The sequence below is a fragment of the Sander lucioperca genome, chromosome 5 (assembly GCF_008315115.2).
Source record: "Sander lucioperca isolate FBNREF2018 chromosome 5, SLUC_FBN_1.2, whole genome shotgun sequence".
Taxonomy (NCBI): domain Eukaryota; kingdom Metazoa; phylum Chordata; class Actinopteri; order Perciformes; family Percidae; genus Sander; species Sander lucioperca.
In genome coordinates, this window is record NC_050177.1 from 20,072,263 (window position 1) to 20,089,606 (window position 17,344).

General features: G+C 40.5%; 1 protein-coding gene across 4 annotated transcripts in view; it reads right to left on the reverse strand.

Annotated features, from left to right (window-relative positions):
- Window positions 1–13,314, reverse strand: part of fndc3a (fibronectin type III domain containing 3A) — a 70,213-nt gene extending 56,899 nt beyond the window's left edge. Inside the window, exons 1-3 of one of the 4 annotated variants that reach the window (XM_036001142.1) lie at window positions 12,802–13,314; window positions 9,852–9,986; window positions 8,903–9,046 (exon numbers count right to left, since the gene is read on the reverse strand). In XM_036001142.1, coding sequence (XP_035857035.1) covers window positions 8,903–9,046; window positions 9,852–9,938 — 231 coding nt within the window. In that variant the 5' untranslated portion in view covers window positions 9,939–9,986; window positions 12,802–13,314. Of the gene's footprint in view, window positions 1–8,902; window positions 9,047–9,851; window positions 9,987–12,801 lie in introns of those variants that run through there. The other 3 variants (XM_031297502.2, XM_031297503.2, XM_031297505.2) reach the window with 3 other exon arrangements.
- Window positions 13,315–17,344: the final 4,030 nt, after the last annotated feature.

Here is a 17,344-nt window from a genome sequence, read left to right on the forward strand (position 1 = left end):
CAACTCAAATTTTTTTTTTTCTCCAATAACTATTCAACCACTGACATGAAAGTCTTTATAAGCACCTGTGTCTACATTAGTTTGGTACGCCTGGACTTTGTCATGTCTCCACTTTCTTTCTAAATCTGGTGAGACTCATTTTAAATAGGATTTACTATAGAATCAATCAAGGAATGAAGCCACTGCAGTATTGATCTGGGTGCATGGTTTGGATCATTGTCCTACTAAATGTCAAATCAGCACCCAAATAATGGATGCTACTGTGAGGAGGAGTTTTACTCGGGACTGCCTGCATTTGGCTCTGGTCTTTGCTCCCTTTAACATCTCCAATAAAAAGTACCCTGACATCTGATGCTGCTACCACCATGCATATCACCATCCACAGTGGAGCTGGAGTTAGATAGGTGATAGGCTATTGCAGTGCTGATATTGAGATCTCCACTACAGCTGAACTATCCATTTTTGTCAGAATCAGAACCCATTATCTTTTGGCTCGTGCCCTCTGGAAATTTCACACAAATTTCTGCAAACTCCAGGCATGCTGTCATGTACTTTCTTCTCCTCAGGAGTGCCTTCCATCTGGTTCCTCTACCACATAGCCCAGACTTGTGAAAGACTAATGTTCTTCCACAGAAATCTTTAATCATAGCTAAGGCACTTTAAAACTCATGTCAAGTTGTCCTTAGGCTCTGAGTCAGCTTCCTGGCTAAGGTCCTTTGTTTGATCGGTCAAGTTGCTCTAGGAAAAGTCAAGGTAGTTTCACATTTTGAACATTTTTTAATGATGAAGCCTTGTGTGCTCCTCCACAAATGTATGTTTTAGCCTTTTCCACAGGTAGTTTTCTCCCAAGTTTGTCTTCCTCCATCCAGCTGGAGTGGTAGCAGTAAAATACCGCTTAATACAAAATGTCATTTTAGTGCAAAAAAGCAATTCATTGATTGTGTTACAAACATGATGTGAACACATTTCTTGCTCAAATTTACAACAAAATCACATACGTCTTCATTTAGACGCTTTGGATTTAATATTTCTACTATCATGGTATTAAAGCTATAGTGCGTAGTTTCTGTCTCCCCATGAGGAATTCTAAGTAATGACAACAACACTGTCGGTGCAGCCACATGTCTCAAGCCTTCCATAATTCCCCCCCTCGCCCCCCTCTTGTAGCCATGGAGGTCACGGAGGATTAAAAAAAACACGATGGACTCTTCGGAAGAGATTATCTGCACTCAAGTTTCTGCGCACGAACGCCACCAGACTACACCGTTTTCTAAACATAGTCATACTGAGAAATACAGAGAAAGTTGTGTGGAGCTGATAGTCTTAATTAACTCTGTATCAACTCATTTGGCAACGGCTTGAATGTAACAGACGTTCATTAATACTAAAAAAAAAATGACGCACTAAAGCTTTGAATGCAACTATCAGCTGACAAAACATTCTGCCAATTATCGGTTTATTAATATTAGGACTGTGTACCTAATATGTAAGGGACCATATTACTAATGTTGAACAAATATTGACATTTGATGTATTGTAGCAGAGTTAGCTTAAAGCTTTCAGTGCATATCTTTATCAATGCAGTACTTGAATGGTTATTAACTGGATCAGTATTTGTATCGATTGATTGACTTAATAAAATATTCAGAACTTGGGTCTGTCCTGAATATCGGTGCAGTAATAATGGTGTTGTTTGTCTCACTGGCTCAGATGATTCAGTGGCTGACCAAGAGACAAGCAGAGTGGGTTGAGTGCGTTTTTGTCACAACATCTCGAGCCCTCTGGCAACTTATAAGGGGCACATGTCCAAGGCCCTGTCTCCTGTGTCCTGCTATAGCATACAAGGCCAGCACTAAAGACGGCTGAGTCGGGAGTGAGGTCTCACTATCCCACAGTAACATTAGCCCACGCATGGCACATAGCCACAAGCAGAGCACACACTCATGGCTGTGTGCTCCCTGCTCAATTTGTGTAGTTACCATTTAATGCCGAGCGTTCTCTCACACAACCAGAGCAAACTGTGTTTTGTTATTTGTAAATCTTAGCTCATGTTATTGAAGATTTAAAATTGACATGATTATGTTTGAATAAAAATGTTATAATAGAAAGGAAATTCAAAGCAAGTGAAAAACATAGCCTAGTCGGCATGTAGATGTTTTTAGCCAGCTCTTTCTATGTATTTGGCCTTTTCGTCCACACGCATGAATGAATGAAAACTGAGCTGTTGGAAAACTCCAGCCAGGGTGAAGATTTTAAGAAACACCATTTGTATGTTGCGTAGACAGGGACAGAGTTTTTGGCTTGTAACGTCAAGAGTGTGCGCCGTTATCTCCTTTGTGAGGCGTCACTAGGGATGAGCGAGTACAGCATTATCTGTATCTGTATCTGTTAACCATATGAATTTCTGTATCTGTACTCGGACTGGGCGGGGCCTAACCTGGAAGTGGGCGGGGTTTAACCCGGAAGTGGGTCGGGTTGTCTTGAAATAGGTGGGGCTTTAACCGGTATGTTATTTTAAGCATGCAATTGATATGGGTTGATCAGAAATTGTTATATTTATTGCTGATTAGAAAACTATTTACATGACAGCATCAGCATTGAGCTTCAGATCAATGGTTTTGATCACAATAACAAACAAACTATATACAGAACAAGTTTTGCAACAATGAATACAACACATGCGGTTGCAATTATGAAGTAAAATGTAATGAACAAGAGTTTTCATACTCAACATAACTTTCTTTTTTTAACTTTAAATTTTTTTATGATCAGTGTGATTTTTTTTAATTTTTTCTTTTTTATTTTTTTTTATTTCCACACCAGGTATCAGAATCAGAATCAGAAAAAGCTTTGTATGTGTGTGTGTGTGTGTGTGTGTGTGTGTGTGTGTGTGTGTGTGTGTGTGTGTGAGTGAGTAAGAGAGAGACAGAGAGAGAGAGAGAGAAAGAGAGAAGGGGGCGGGGGGGGACTGTGTTCTACAGATCAAATAATCCGACGCTGTTTTTCAGATCTGTTTAGAGCCAGCTGACGGTTTAAAAAAGAAAAAAAAATCTCCGACAGGCAGGGACGCAACGCGAGTCGCATTCTACCAAGCACCACGTCTGAACAAACCCCACGTTTACCAGAACTCTACTTAATAAGTAAGTACTACAAACCGAAGTAAAAAACAAACCTGAAGCTGAAGAAACCCTAACGTTAACGGAAAAGACCCGCGAACCTGAGTGACTGAGGGAGAGACAGAGAGAGAGAGAGAGCTGTTCTGTGTGAGTGAGCAGAGCGAGACACAGCAACACAATAAATCTGTATGTGTGTAGGGAGGGGCGCTGTGACGACTAGCCTATCACAGAACGCAGACACAGTCAACTACCCAATGAGGATTTTTATTCAATCCGAGCACAGATAGTGACTCGTATTACTCGTATAATACTCGTACTCAGCAAAAGTGCTTTATCCGTACTGGATACTCGTTTCAGCCGAGTATCCGGCTCAACTCTAGGCGTCACAAATGAAGCGACATTTCTCGCAATGGTGGATGTGGCCAAAATAGTGCTGGTAACAGGCTTGCCAGCAGGACTTTTTACATGTTTACACATAAATGTACAGTTACTCTTCCATTGTATTGAGGAACAGAGGTGTCAGACTGCGCTATGGAGGTCACTGCTACAAAATCTAACAGTGCCACGACACAGGCCCCGCCGCCAATGTCGCTTTTGGACGAGACGATCGGACTTCTAGTTGGTGGGAAGCCCCTCCGCAATTTTTATATCGCTACCTGAAGGCTTGGCATGCTCTTGACAGTGCTTCAATTGTGTTTTTGCGTTTTCATGCAACAACTGCCAATGAATTTCTACTATCAGCTTATGACATTTTTCGAAAAAGGTGTTTATCCCTTTCAGTCTGTCAGGTTACAAACCCACAGACATGAAAAAAACATTAACCAGAAGTATATGAAAACAAAAGCACAAAGAACATGAAAACAGGTCTAATGAAAAAGGGTACTGAACAAAATGGAAGAAAATATGCATAGCCATCAGCACAGACAACAGCTAAGTACATAAGCCATTAGCTGGGCTTAAACATTGACAGAAACGGACTGATTCATCCGTTACCAATTTAGCCAAAAACCAAATGGCAAGAGCAGGAAAAACTTGGATGGGAGAGGGGCTTAAATGGATGGCAGCAGTGAATCATACTGTAGCCAAAGTCATCTCTACAAAAGAATCATCTCAGGTAATGACCCCAAGACAACAGCTTCCTCTCTGACTCAGAATAATTGGTCCAACAGAGCGTTAATACCAAGCCAAGACTAGGAGAAAGAAACCAAGAACAAAGAATGAGGTGTCCTCCCAGTAAAGGTCAGAAACGGAGGGGTCAGCCATCGCTGTGAATCCTCTTCACTGTCACCACTGTCCTGCCTCGCTCTGTCAGGCCTGAGAGGCCCCTCCAGTGGTTCCTGCTCTACACTCTGCAGCTGTCAGGATGTTTACACACCTCCTCAGACGGACAACACACATCTTAGTTCACAACGACGCTCAAACAACAGTCCTTGAAAAGCCCTACATCGAATAATGCAAAATGGATGTCTTTTTTTTGCATTAGGATCAGGAGTTTGACACCATGAAATCAGTCACATCAAATTGCCTCATGTGCCATCATATGCTTTCACAAAGTACTGAAAACATAATAAAAAGGAAGTACCGTATTTAGTGCATGGACTGTAAATATAATGGACGAAGCTTCTGGGTCTGAAAAGTGCAGAAGTTCCAGTAAAACCTGCATTCTATCTCATTTCCAGAAGGCGAGCGAGTTAATTGTTAGGGCTCTGACACACCAACCCGACGGCCGACCTTCGGCAGAAAAGGCAGTCGGACTGACTGTCTCCCCGAGTTGGTCAAAAAAGTGCCTCGGAACACACCGAAGCAACACAGACTTGGGCGTATGTTCTGCGCATGCGCAAGACGTAATACGTCTCCATAACAGCAGGCGGCGCTAATCTGTATGGTTGCCCAAAAATGAAAACCGGCAGCTGATTGGACGAACGCGTCACGTGGGTCTGGCTGCTCCAGGATTTTACAACCGGGCATAATGGCGGCTTTGTTCGGAATACGATCTCATATTTTACGACAGCTCACCGAAACGTGTTTCTGAAAACATTTTAAGCGAGAAATAGGCCATGCAGTTGCTGAATCTGTCTTCATTTCAGTTCGACAAAGGTCAGTTTAAAAGATTTTCGTCAGATTTTGAGAGCCGTTAGTCACGCTCACCCCGCTCGTCATTTCCGGGTTAGCACTCCACCAATCAGATTGGCCATTGAGTTCGACTGCCCGCCTTCCGATTCAACATGTCAAATCGGCCCAAGTGAAGGCCGACGGCTCCTCCGACTGATGACGGCACGGAACACACCGAACAGACTCAAGTCACCGACCTCACCAGACTGTCCGATGGCCGATAATTGGGTTGGTGTGTCAGCGCCTTAAGACATCACTTCACTGTAATGCAGCCTTTAAAACCAGGAAAAGACAACACTGGTGTCATATTACTAGGGATGTCACGATACCAAAAATCTAGTAGTCGGTACCGATACCACCAAAAGTACACGATACTCGATACCAAAGTCGATTCCACGGTGTGTAAAAAGAGAAAGAAAAAAAGAATAATACTTATACATTAATTAAATTTATTTAGACATTTGAACATTATAAAAAAAAAAAAAACATAACAATAGTGGCAACTACAGATATTGCATGATACTAGAAATGTAGTCATTGATACCAATACCAGTGAAATTTCATAATTCTTAATACCTAATTCGATACCACAGTAAAAAACTAAACAATAAATCCCATGTCTTTCTTTATAACATGTACAGTACCAGTCAAAAGTTTGGACACGCTTTCCCATTCAAGTAAATGAGAAGGCGTGTCCAAACTTTTGACTGGTACTGTATTATAGGATAACACTTTGGTGGGGGGGGGGTGTTTGAGTAGAGGGGGCAAGGAGAGTGTGATTTACATGTAATCTGGAGAAAACGTCAGTCTTCTGGACCCACGGCCCACTGCTCTGATGCCTGGCATCACCACATAGCCAGCGTACGCCATACGGTACCGTCTTCCATGAGTTCACCCGGAACTCCCAGACAGCAAGCATGTATAGTTACGTCTGTTTCTCTCTGCCATTGTGGTTTTTCACATAGAACCGAGCTGGTTAAAGTTAACTTAACTGACGTTATAGAGGTCCCCCAAACACAAGCACTAACGTTAGCTAAATGTCAGCTATCGTAGCTAACGTTAAGGCTGTGACAGCCAACGGCAGAGAGAAGCAGACTTACTTTCTGACTGGGAGCTCCAGGTGAAGTCGTGAAAGCCGTTGCTGTAGATGTAACGTTACGGTAAAGCCGTGCATGGAGATGAGGCGCTCTGTTTTTCTGTGCTGGTCGGCGTTCATCTTCTTCTCCAGCATTTAGCGGCAGACTAGAACACTTGTAGGCGTATGCTGCCCCCGTCAGGTCCGGAAGAGGCGCAGCACCGATGCCAACACTGGCGTCGGTGCTCACGATGCTTCAAAAAAAATGGGCATCGTCGGCGTTTTGTCAATTTAGAATCTAAAGGTATCGCAAGTACCGGTTCTCGTGACATCCCTACATATTACGATATTCAAAATCTAAGATGATATCTAGTCTCATATCGCAATATCGATACAATATCGATACAATATCGATAAATTGCCCAGCCCTAGTACACACAGTATAGATTTTAACGTTACCTGCAGGAGAAGTCAATCAATCTAATCATGCTAGCATTAACAACTGCACACTCACACCCACCTCCTCACGGTCAAAGGTAATATCTGAAGTAATAAGCCATTTTGTTTGCAAGGACAGAACCCATACAGCGTTGTTGAAAATGATGGCTACGGATGGAGGACAAAGACCCTGAGACCGCAATTCATAAAATCTAGTTCTGGCAGCATTTCAGTGAAAAATACATACGTAATGGGTGCTGCCCAAATGGTTAGGCCTTGTGCATCACTACCCATTATTTGCTGATGTAGCAGTAGGCATAATTTCTTTTGGCAATGGGTCCATAACACTTTAACTAATTTATTCTTTGCTATTGATTTGACATTTTGTCATTGATGATATTGGTTCTTAACTACCGTCATACAAACCTCGTAATTTATTTGATGCAAAATGTTAAATATCAAATCTTAGCTCAGTAGCAATGAATTGTCTTTGTATCTAATCATATATCAAGTATCTGGATATTGATACGTCGGAGAGGGATACACTAACACCTCTTGTGCAAAAACAAAGTCATCATGCTGTAGTTCGAAAAACACAGTAACTGCTCTGTGTTATCGGATACTTGTTATTCCTCCTCATAGTGCATTTCAGTGATCGTGAACATGCAGTGTTTGAAATTGAGCAGCAGGGTGGTAATGATGTCAGCCAGGAAGGAACAGCAGCATTTTATTCCGCTATCGCTCATAAAACACTGTAAACACTGACAGGGAACAAGTACAGGTAATCAGGTAACCTTTGTGGGAGGTGGTAAGGTAACTGAATTCCATGAGAACAACACCCTCACCGCCCAACACAACCAGCAAAATGTGATCTCTGCATGAACAAAGCCGGATTCAGGGCGAAGGGATTTTCCACTGTGGAAAATTATGAGATGGCTAGAAAAGGCATGTTTATGGAGCAGCACTAATATTAGCAAGTCTTATCTCGACAAACTGCACAAGACTGAGGAAATGACGGACAAGATATCACTGTGGGCTCCATGCTATTCCCCAGGAAGTCACGGAAACTTAAGCAAATCGAACTGATGACCATCAAAATGACAGGGAAATCACCCAGGCTTGTCAGGGCCACTCAATCTCACTCTGATACTGACAAGAGATGATGGGGGATATCAGCCCATATCTATAGCAACAAAGGCTGCTATCAAAACCGAGAGAGATGTGGCTGCTAACTAACAAGCACCTGTTGCCTATGAAATCAGTTTGGGTTGTTTCATAACTTATCTGAGTGAAAGCCATGTGTGCATACTTTGTTTAGCATCTGAAACAAGCCACCAAAAGCATCAGGTTTCACAAGAGATACATAGCCTATGCTGTTAATGTAAATGGATCAGAAAGCAGTTGCAACAATTACAAAACTAAATCAGATTGAGTTTATAGCTACACATAAGGGTGGAATATATTTGTTTTAAAATACTTGATTATTCCACTACTGTAAATTAAGGCAAGAGTTGAATTAAAGTTAATAATATACAATATAACCAATTCACACAGTGGCAACTCATTTCTCCACACACACACACACACACACACACACACACACACACACACACACACACACACACACACACACACACACACACACACACACACACACACACACACACACACACACACACCTTGGCTCCAGCTTCTGCTAGACTACATGACAGGCCAAATACCACATTAGTGTTTCCCTGCTGTGCTGGTCAAACCATACACTATGCCACCACCTCTAGTGTTACTACTTAAGTAAGTGCTCTAGTGCTTTAAGTGCACCTGCTAAAATTTCTCAATTTCACTGATTAAGTGAAACACACAACAGTTCAACAACTGAAGACTTAAGGCCAACAACATACAAAATAAGCCAGAGGCACCACTTCAATCTAATCCTTCCAACTGTAATTACAAGGCAGATTGCTAAAAGTTCATTTGGGCTAAGGCTGTGCAATTGATCGTATTTTAATCGTGATTACGATTTTGGCTCCTAACGATTACAAAAACGGAGTAATCGATAAAAACGATTATTTTGCATGTTACGTTTTGCAAGTAAACGCTTATTTCGTCATGTGTTCTGAATGGGGGAAAACAAAGGCTCAAGAGGCTTAAGAGTACAGAGTACCTGCTGGGGGCCCTCTCCATTGACCATGGCTGAAGGAGGTGGTGAGGCCAGAATTGGGAGATCAGGGCTGAGAAGTTGGCCGGACTCCAGAGGTGGGGTGTGGTCTGCCATGTCTCCCTCATTCACACCACTGAAGAGGTACTCCTGCAACAAAGACACTGCCATCAATGGATACGCACAAAGTATACCACAAAGATTTGTGGTGTCATCTTCTTGAGTCTTCCAGCCAGTCATTAGACCTGTGCTGAGAACTACATTTACCCAGAATGTCCTCTCTCCCCTCTCTTAGTTTACAGTATCAGCACATCATCACCTTTATTTGCCAATTTGCACAATGTTGGGATGTGACTGCTTTTAATATGAGGTGGACAAAAATGTTTTATTGGTACATGTATGTTAAAATTATGATGAACTATGTTTACTCTGAATACCATGAAACGTATGATTTCTTGCAGGTATGTTGAGTAATACAGCAAAATATTTAATCACTTTTGTGTTTGGCTTTGAGATTCAAGCAGGTTGTGAAAATGAAGGACCAATGTTGCAGATATTTGTACTAATTACTACAAACTGATAGGATCATCTTCATCATTACAACAACAAAAAAATCTATTTCTGGAGGTGTTGCAATTATTTTCCGTATTACAAACAATATGACAGAGTGACAATTACTAAATTTTAATACAATTGGTGGGCAATAAGACCCACATCTGCTATCCACCAGCAATGGAGGACAGCAGATGTGGGTGCTATCAATTCCCCCAATTCTATGATGATATTAAAGTCTATATTTAGTCATTTCAAATTCAGCATTTTCTAGAGTACAAGATATCAGGCATGAGGCAAATATCCTCTAAATGCACAACTGTTTCCAGTAAAGACATTGTGACAAGCTGAATTGACTAAGTGGGAATTGGACGCCCCTCATAATTAATTTCAAAACACATACTGTTTTCCACTGCCAGTCATTGCATTGGATTGCATGGCATTTTCTGCAGCCCAGTTGCTGACTCTGAAAGATATTTTCTGATGCCATCAATGAGGGGCCAGGTTAGACCACTTGTTCCATCCAAAGTAAACAGGCCTGATCACAAACCAAAGAGAGAGAGATGATCGGATGCATTTCCTTTTATAGGATGTAAACATGGCATGTAGGTGAAAGTTTGTGTCGCTGCTGGCGTCTATGCTGCATATTGTTCCTGTTTGGTACTTGCTGAATGCTAAACTTACATGGAATGTGTGTCCATCTTCATTTTTATTGAGGAAATACTGAGTTACTGCATATTAACAACAATAAAGATTGAAAAGGAGTTATTGGTATGTCACTGTTCAGTCATATACAGGAGACATATCCTTTCCATATACATATGAGAAGAGAAAAGGAAATTAGTAATTGTTGTACGTGCAATGGAAGAATGCTAACCCCTTCAAGTGAAAAAAAATAAAAGTTTATCAGGCCAAACAAGTACCCACTACTGTGCAATGTGTGCTCACAACCTTTACATAACCAACAAACACAAATATCCAAAAGCTGACCATGAAGGCATATGACATCTACTAATTTCAACCAATCAACACATGCAAACCAACCAAGAGGGATTGTACGTAAACTCATGTCAAGTCAAACCCTATGAGAGTATGCAGGGAAGATAGTTCCTTTTAAAACAATTAAATAAAACCGAAAAAAGGGCCACACTGAGGACTCACCACTTGTTAAAAAAAAATGACATGAAAAGATTACATGGTAAAAATTCTGTCAAAACAACAACAGAACACCATGAGAGAAATGCAACACATGTCCTTGAACCTAATTACAATGTGGCGCATGCGCCCCTAAACCTTTACAGTGATCTGGCTTATCTGTTAGCTTTAGTCCCTCCCCTCCTTAAGCTTAAACAACAAAGTCAGTTTACAGTGTGATGGTCAATGAACTGGGTTTGACCCATTGCTACAGTAGAGGACAGACATGTATTTAGCCTAGTATTACTAGCAGGCATTAAATGATGGCAGTCTCGTTCTAGGCCTCCAAGTCAATCACTTGGATTCCAAGTCAATCACAAAGGAGAATTAACAAAGGGGAATCCCTGATTACAGGCACTTCTCTTCTTTACATTTGACCCCGATCCAACACTTTTTTGAAGACCCATATGGCATTCTATTCTCGCAATGGAAATTAAGACTTGAAAATCATCATTAATTATTCATTCTCCAAATAGGACATCATTTGATTAGGTGGGTGATAAAGGTATTTGTATTAGGGATGTCCCGATCAGGTTTTTTTTTTTCAAGCTGCTTCCGTGTTCTACTTTGCCGGCATTTAACCAATAGAGTCTCTGCAACAAAGTGATGTCATGCCGCACGCGTTGCTGTTTCTGTGTGGAGTCAAAAGGGTCTAACTCTGTGCCACCGCATAACTATATGTTAAAAAATAATGAGAATATATATACATATATATATCCGAGTCCTGATCGGGAGGTAACGTCCGATTCCGATCGAGTCTGAAACCACGTGATCGGGCCCGATTTCCTATCATGTGATCGGATCTGGACATCCCTAATTTGTATACTCCAGTTGTTAAGCACTTTGAGTTACCTGCTACATATTATTGTAATTTATTGTATGCCTTTGATGTTTATGTAGCCAACCTCATGCTTTTATTTTATTTTTGTTTTTTAATTCAGTACTTACTTGTGTTCAATTTGTTTAGGACACTTCACTGTCTATATTATTCCTCTTTTCCTTAGGTGAGACTCCTTCTATAAGCCCCTAGGGTTTTTTATTCTTTAACTCCTTTTTTGTGTTATTGTCTTGATTTTACTGTGCAAATAAACAAGCATTTCAAACATCTCAATAAACAATCTGGCTGTATGAGTGCCATGCTACCTGTGCTACTATACAAACCCATAGTGTTGGTACTTTCCCCGCTTTGCTTCTATGCCTTCTCCAGGAAAATATGTGGCTATAAAAGTTAATGATAAATAACCCAAAGTCACCACAGCCTCCTATTAAAAACAGTGAAAAACACCAACTGACTGTTTTTTTAACTCTGTTTGTGCACAGCCGTTTCTGTAACAGCTGTTGTTGACTGTAGATCATATTATTTGACTGTGGCTAAGAGAGCAGCCAGTAAGGACACAACAGGTGTTTTTCAGTTACAGTTTTGGTGGGATGGGGAAAACACCCTGAATGGGTAGAATAATAGGACATTGTGTCTAGCCAACACTTCTGTTTAATTCCTCATTGTATTAGAAGTAGTACACAAAGTCATGATAATGATGAGGAAAAAATATGGCCTTCACGTGTATAATGATTAGGAAACGTTGGTCTTCCGATTCGAATAATGACTCAAATGTATCCAGGTTTGAACCAATACTCTAATGTGGCGGTTTAGCTGGAACACCTAGCTAGAGAAATGTTGGTTATCTATTTAGTGCATGTAACGTTAACGTTATTTGACCGTTAACGTTACCCTTCGTCAACCCTACCTCTGCCTAACTTACCAGGTCTACCAACTACAAACATGAAGTCAGTTGTATTTAACATGTCACACTAATAAAAATAAAGTCAATGTTCAGAGGTAATGTTCCTTATTTGCCATAGCTAGCTAAGTTAACTAACGTTAGGTTAGCTATCTTGCAGCTAGGACAATTGTTTACTCTAGTTACAAGTGTGTGTGTGTGTGTGTGTGTGTGTGTGTGTGTGTGTGTGTGTGTGTGTGTGTGTGTGTGTGTGTGTGTGCTTAGCGTTATGTCATAGCTGTTATTTAGCTAACTGCTACATAACGTCGCTATTCACAAACGACAACCTTAGCGTTTACTTCGAGTTCTCTTAACCGACTTACCGTTAATACACAGACTGTCAGTAACATAAATGAGTTATTACCAGCTAACGTTACTTACTCAGTCAGTCGGCACAGCAGCAGCAGTCTTGTCTGACACGCCGATGCACAGTGATTGTTCCTATGCAGCTCTTCCCCTTATGTTTAACGTCAGCGAGCTCCGATGACCAGCTACTTTCCGCAACACCTGAGACGGGTGCCTTGCTAGCTACCTAGATAAACACAAGACCAGGCAAAATGTGGCATGCTAGTGTTAGCTACTTAATGCTACCTAGCTAATAGTTAGCTAGATGAAGATGTGCCTTTCTCGTTAGCTATATGAACGACGATCGCTCGTATTGACTACACCTAAACCAGATCGAAGTGACTAGCGAGCGACAGTGATGGCGCTAGGTATCGCGAATGTTAGCCTAATAGCAAGTAGTATCGAGATAACTTTGCATATTCAACCCAGCTCCTTGCATAAAAGTCAGGAATTTCGCCATCGCCTACAGGTCTCTGTGCGCATGCGTGTTACAGCAAATCATGACGAATCCCAAAATCCAAGATAACGAAGAGAAACATTTATATTACATTACATTGTTTTTTAATTCAGCTTGCATTTGTGGTTGTGGTCAGTTCTCCGTACGTTACAATTATAATTAACTGCATCATCATGTTCATGGTTTTAAGGAAGTCCTTAAGGTTGACGTGTCTGTAATCGGTTTGTTCCCAGTCAGTCAGAGAAATATGTGTGTGGTGAAAGTAAGAAAAACATTTGACTGACGTGGATGTGACCGTGTCAGTTTCGGGCCCGTCCTGCCGAGCTACGGGGCTGTCCAGACAGCACTGAAACGCGGCCAGCTTTTTAACGTCAGTTCCACCTTAACAGCATCATATAGTCTTTAAAGGGCACTGCTCATTCATGTTACCGTGTTTCCTGTACGGAGAATATAGGCTTATTACTATAGCTAAGTAGGCTGCCTACCAGTAAGTTAAGTAATAGGCCTAATCTGAAAATAAATAAATTAAAAATATATTTTCAACACTGCATTGTGCATATCACTTCTTTCTTTCTTACATTTTTTTTTTTTTTACCGTGCACCCTGGAGAATATAGTAGGCCTACCAGTAAATTAACTAGCCTTTAAATAACATGCTTTTATTTTACCCAAGAAACAAACACATGCACATACTTCTAGTCTTTAACATACTGAGCTATACATCAAAATGTGCATGGATATCGAAATGTAAAATATTACCTCACAGTTTATTTTTTAAGGCACAATTATACTCACCAACACATATGAATGTAATAATTCAAATACAATATGAGGTTGTAAAATTAGAGTCCATAAAGCTTTGGCACAAACAAGTGCCAAGTGTCATGCACTGACATGTATTACTGTAAGACTACGCTATCGTTGGCTCCACCTGCTGGTAATTTATATATTTGTTAGTCAATTTATTGCTTATAAAACGTGATTAGAAAGCCCCACAAAGAGCACTCCAGGGTTTTTAAACACAGTATTCAAGACAAGATGCTAATGATGGCGGTGCAAGTCCGTACAGAGAGAGAAAGTGCTTCTCAAACCAGTGTTAAGTTTGTTCACTCAGTCCTTTGCAGAGTTGCTGAAAATCTATATTTCTAATGGAAGAGGTGGGTTTTAGATGTGATGAGAAATGCAGAGAACATTTAGTGCCAGTAGTGTGACAAGCGTGTATCAGAGAAATACCCGTGAGATTAGGGTGGGTTGTGTAATACAAGCTAACATTTTACATGCTAAATGTTACAAAATGTCAATGTATTCATGTTGACATGCTGCTACCAGCATCCAAAGAGGGCTGACTGTATGCACATTAACATGCAAATGAACATTAGCATTGAGTTCTGAGCAGCCTGCAGCTCAGACTGATGAAAGGTTGAGCCAAGTCTGACAAAAGAGCTGAAACAGAGGTGTCCCAAAAGGCCACCATATAATAAACCCATTTGATTTACAGCATCTTTCCTCTGGCAACCCCCTCTTTACACTTTTTGCCCCATTTTTAATCCATCCAACAATTGTATTTTATATTTATACTGAACACTTGAGCTGCAAATAGCTTTTTTTCACCAAGTAAATACATTTTTTGACTAACAAGCTTGCCATTAGGGTCTTTTCTGCATGCACCTATTAAGACTGTGTGACCACGTTTTAAGGTTTGAGTGAAGAACAAAGACCTTTCACTACGCATCTTCTGTGACAAATGCCAGCTGAGTGCTGAGTGAAACTTGTCTGATGAGAACAACATTTCAAACACACAAGTACGTGGCCGGTTAGCTTAATTGGTAGAGCGGGCGCACATATGCAGAGGTTTATTCCTCGACGCAGAAGGTCCAGGGTTTGAGTCCGACCTGTGATGGATTTCCTGCATGTAAATGCTCTCTCTCAGCTTTCCTATCCAATAAAGGCAGAAATGCCCCCCACTCATTATAAAAACACACACACAAGTAGAACAGAAAACAGGCACCATATGAATTTTTACAAAAAAGTAAAGTACTAGTACCATTGAAATGTACAAAAACAAGATGGTGCAGGAATGGTTGTTTGACAAAACATGTTAATACTGGAACAGATCAACAAAATCAGCTTTTACACAAGAGGTCAATTAGGAAAAGAATGCATGTATGTCGCATATTTTAGGCTTGTTGGTCAGTAGTGGTCAGTGAGTCTCATAAACCACATGCTCACTGTGGAAACCAGAGATAAGCCCTGCAGGCGTTTTTCGAGAAAGACTTACATAACAGGACAATCCCCAAAATTGTCTGCCAAGGTGCTGCTAAGCAAGGCACTGAACCCTGAACGGCAGCACTGGAGCAGCTCGTTTGCTAAGAAATCAACAGAAAACTTTTGGAAGGTTAGTGCTGTCAATCAATTGTGATTTCAGATCAGAGTACTGTCACTTGGCTACCTGTTCTGCCAATTTCCCCAGCCCTTGTCACATGACCAATTCATGTTTCTATGATGACTATCCAAAATTCTAATACCATGGAACCAGCACTGGAATTGTTTTTTTTGTTTTTTTTTAAGTAGCAGACTGAGCCTCTAGAAAATGTGTTTTGTATTATGATAAACCATTTGTTTAAAATGAAAACAAGTGAAACTAATAATGAATGTGTTTTTTTTATTTAGCAGAATTACATTATGTTCTATCCTATCCAAATATTTAATCCAATAAGTAGATTTTCTATGCTGTAGGGTTAGGTTATCTGATAAAATACAGTGTAGTTTAGTCTAAGGTTTTACATTTTGTGATGTTAAAATTGATGTAAGTAGGCCTACATACAACAACATTTCTCCCATATTACCCCTAAAGCTTTCAAATCTTGATATAATCGGGTTTGGATTTCAGGTTATTTTAATTTCTTTACTTTACAATCAGTCAATCAGTACAAATGGAGATATTAATTAATTCAATTCAATTTTATTTATAGTATCAAATCATAACAGCAGTTATCTCGAGACACTTTACAGAGTAGGTCTAGACCACATTCTATAGTTTACAAAGACCCAACAATTCTACTAATTCCCCCAAGAGCAAGCATTTAGTGTGACAGTGGCGAGAAAAATTACAGTCACTTTAATTGTTAGGTTTTTTTTTTATGGATTGTAAGCTATATAGACCTTTTTCATCCATTTTAATTTTAAAACAGGATACATTATTGGAGTTTTAATTTAAAAAAAACAAAACAATATCTTTATTTGATTAGCACTTTTTTATGCAGATAGCTGCTTCACAAAACACATTGAAATGTTACAAAGTCTATTATACTAATAGCCTAGTTAGCTAGCTAATGGTAATGATTATTTTTTGCCAATAACTAACATTTCAATTTCAATTCAATTTTATTTATAGTATCAAATCATAACAAGAGTTATCTCAAGACACTTTACAGATAGAGTAGGTCTAGACCACACTCTATAACATAAGGACCCAACAATTCTAGTAATTCCCCCAAGAGCAAGCATTTAGTGCGACAGTGGCGAGGAAAAACTTCCTTTTAGGTAGAAACCTCGGACAGACCCAGGCTCTTGGTAGGCGGTGTCTGACGGTGCCGGTTGGGGGTGTGATGAACAGTGGCAATAATAGTCACAGTAAAGATAATGGAACAGTGACTACAAATGGTAGTCCTACTAGTTCATGTCATAGCAGGGCACTGCAAGGCGTTACAGGATGTAACGTGGCACAGCAGAACATAGCTGGACGTAGCAGGACGCAGCAGGACACAGCAGAACATAGCTGGACGTAGCAGGACGCAGCAGGACACAGCAGAGCATAGCTGGACGTAGCAGGACGCAGCAGGAAACAGCAGAGCATAGCTGGACGTAGCAGGAGGGTTCAGTAGGGCACTGCAGGGCACCGCAGAGCGTAGCAGGGGGTAGCAGGGAGTGCAGCAGGACCACGGCGACAGCTGCAACCAAGATCTTGGTGCCATCCTAATCCAAGGAAATATGCTGGGTGGAAAAAAAAAAACATAAGGACTCTGGGGAGTAAACATAATATACAAATAACTGTGGTTTTTTGTGAAAAGGAAATTGAGAATCTAGAACATGTATTTTTTTCTGTGTAAAAGTCAGTGCAATC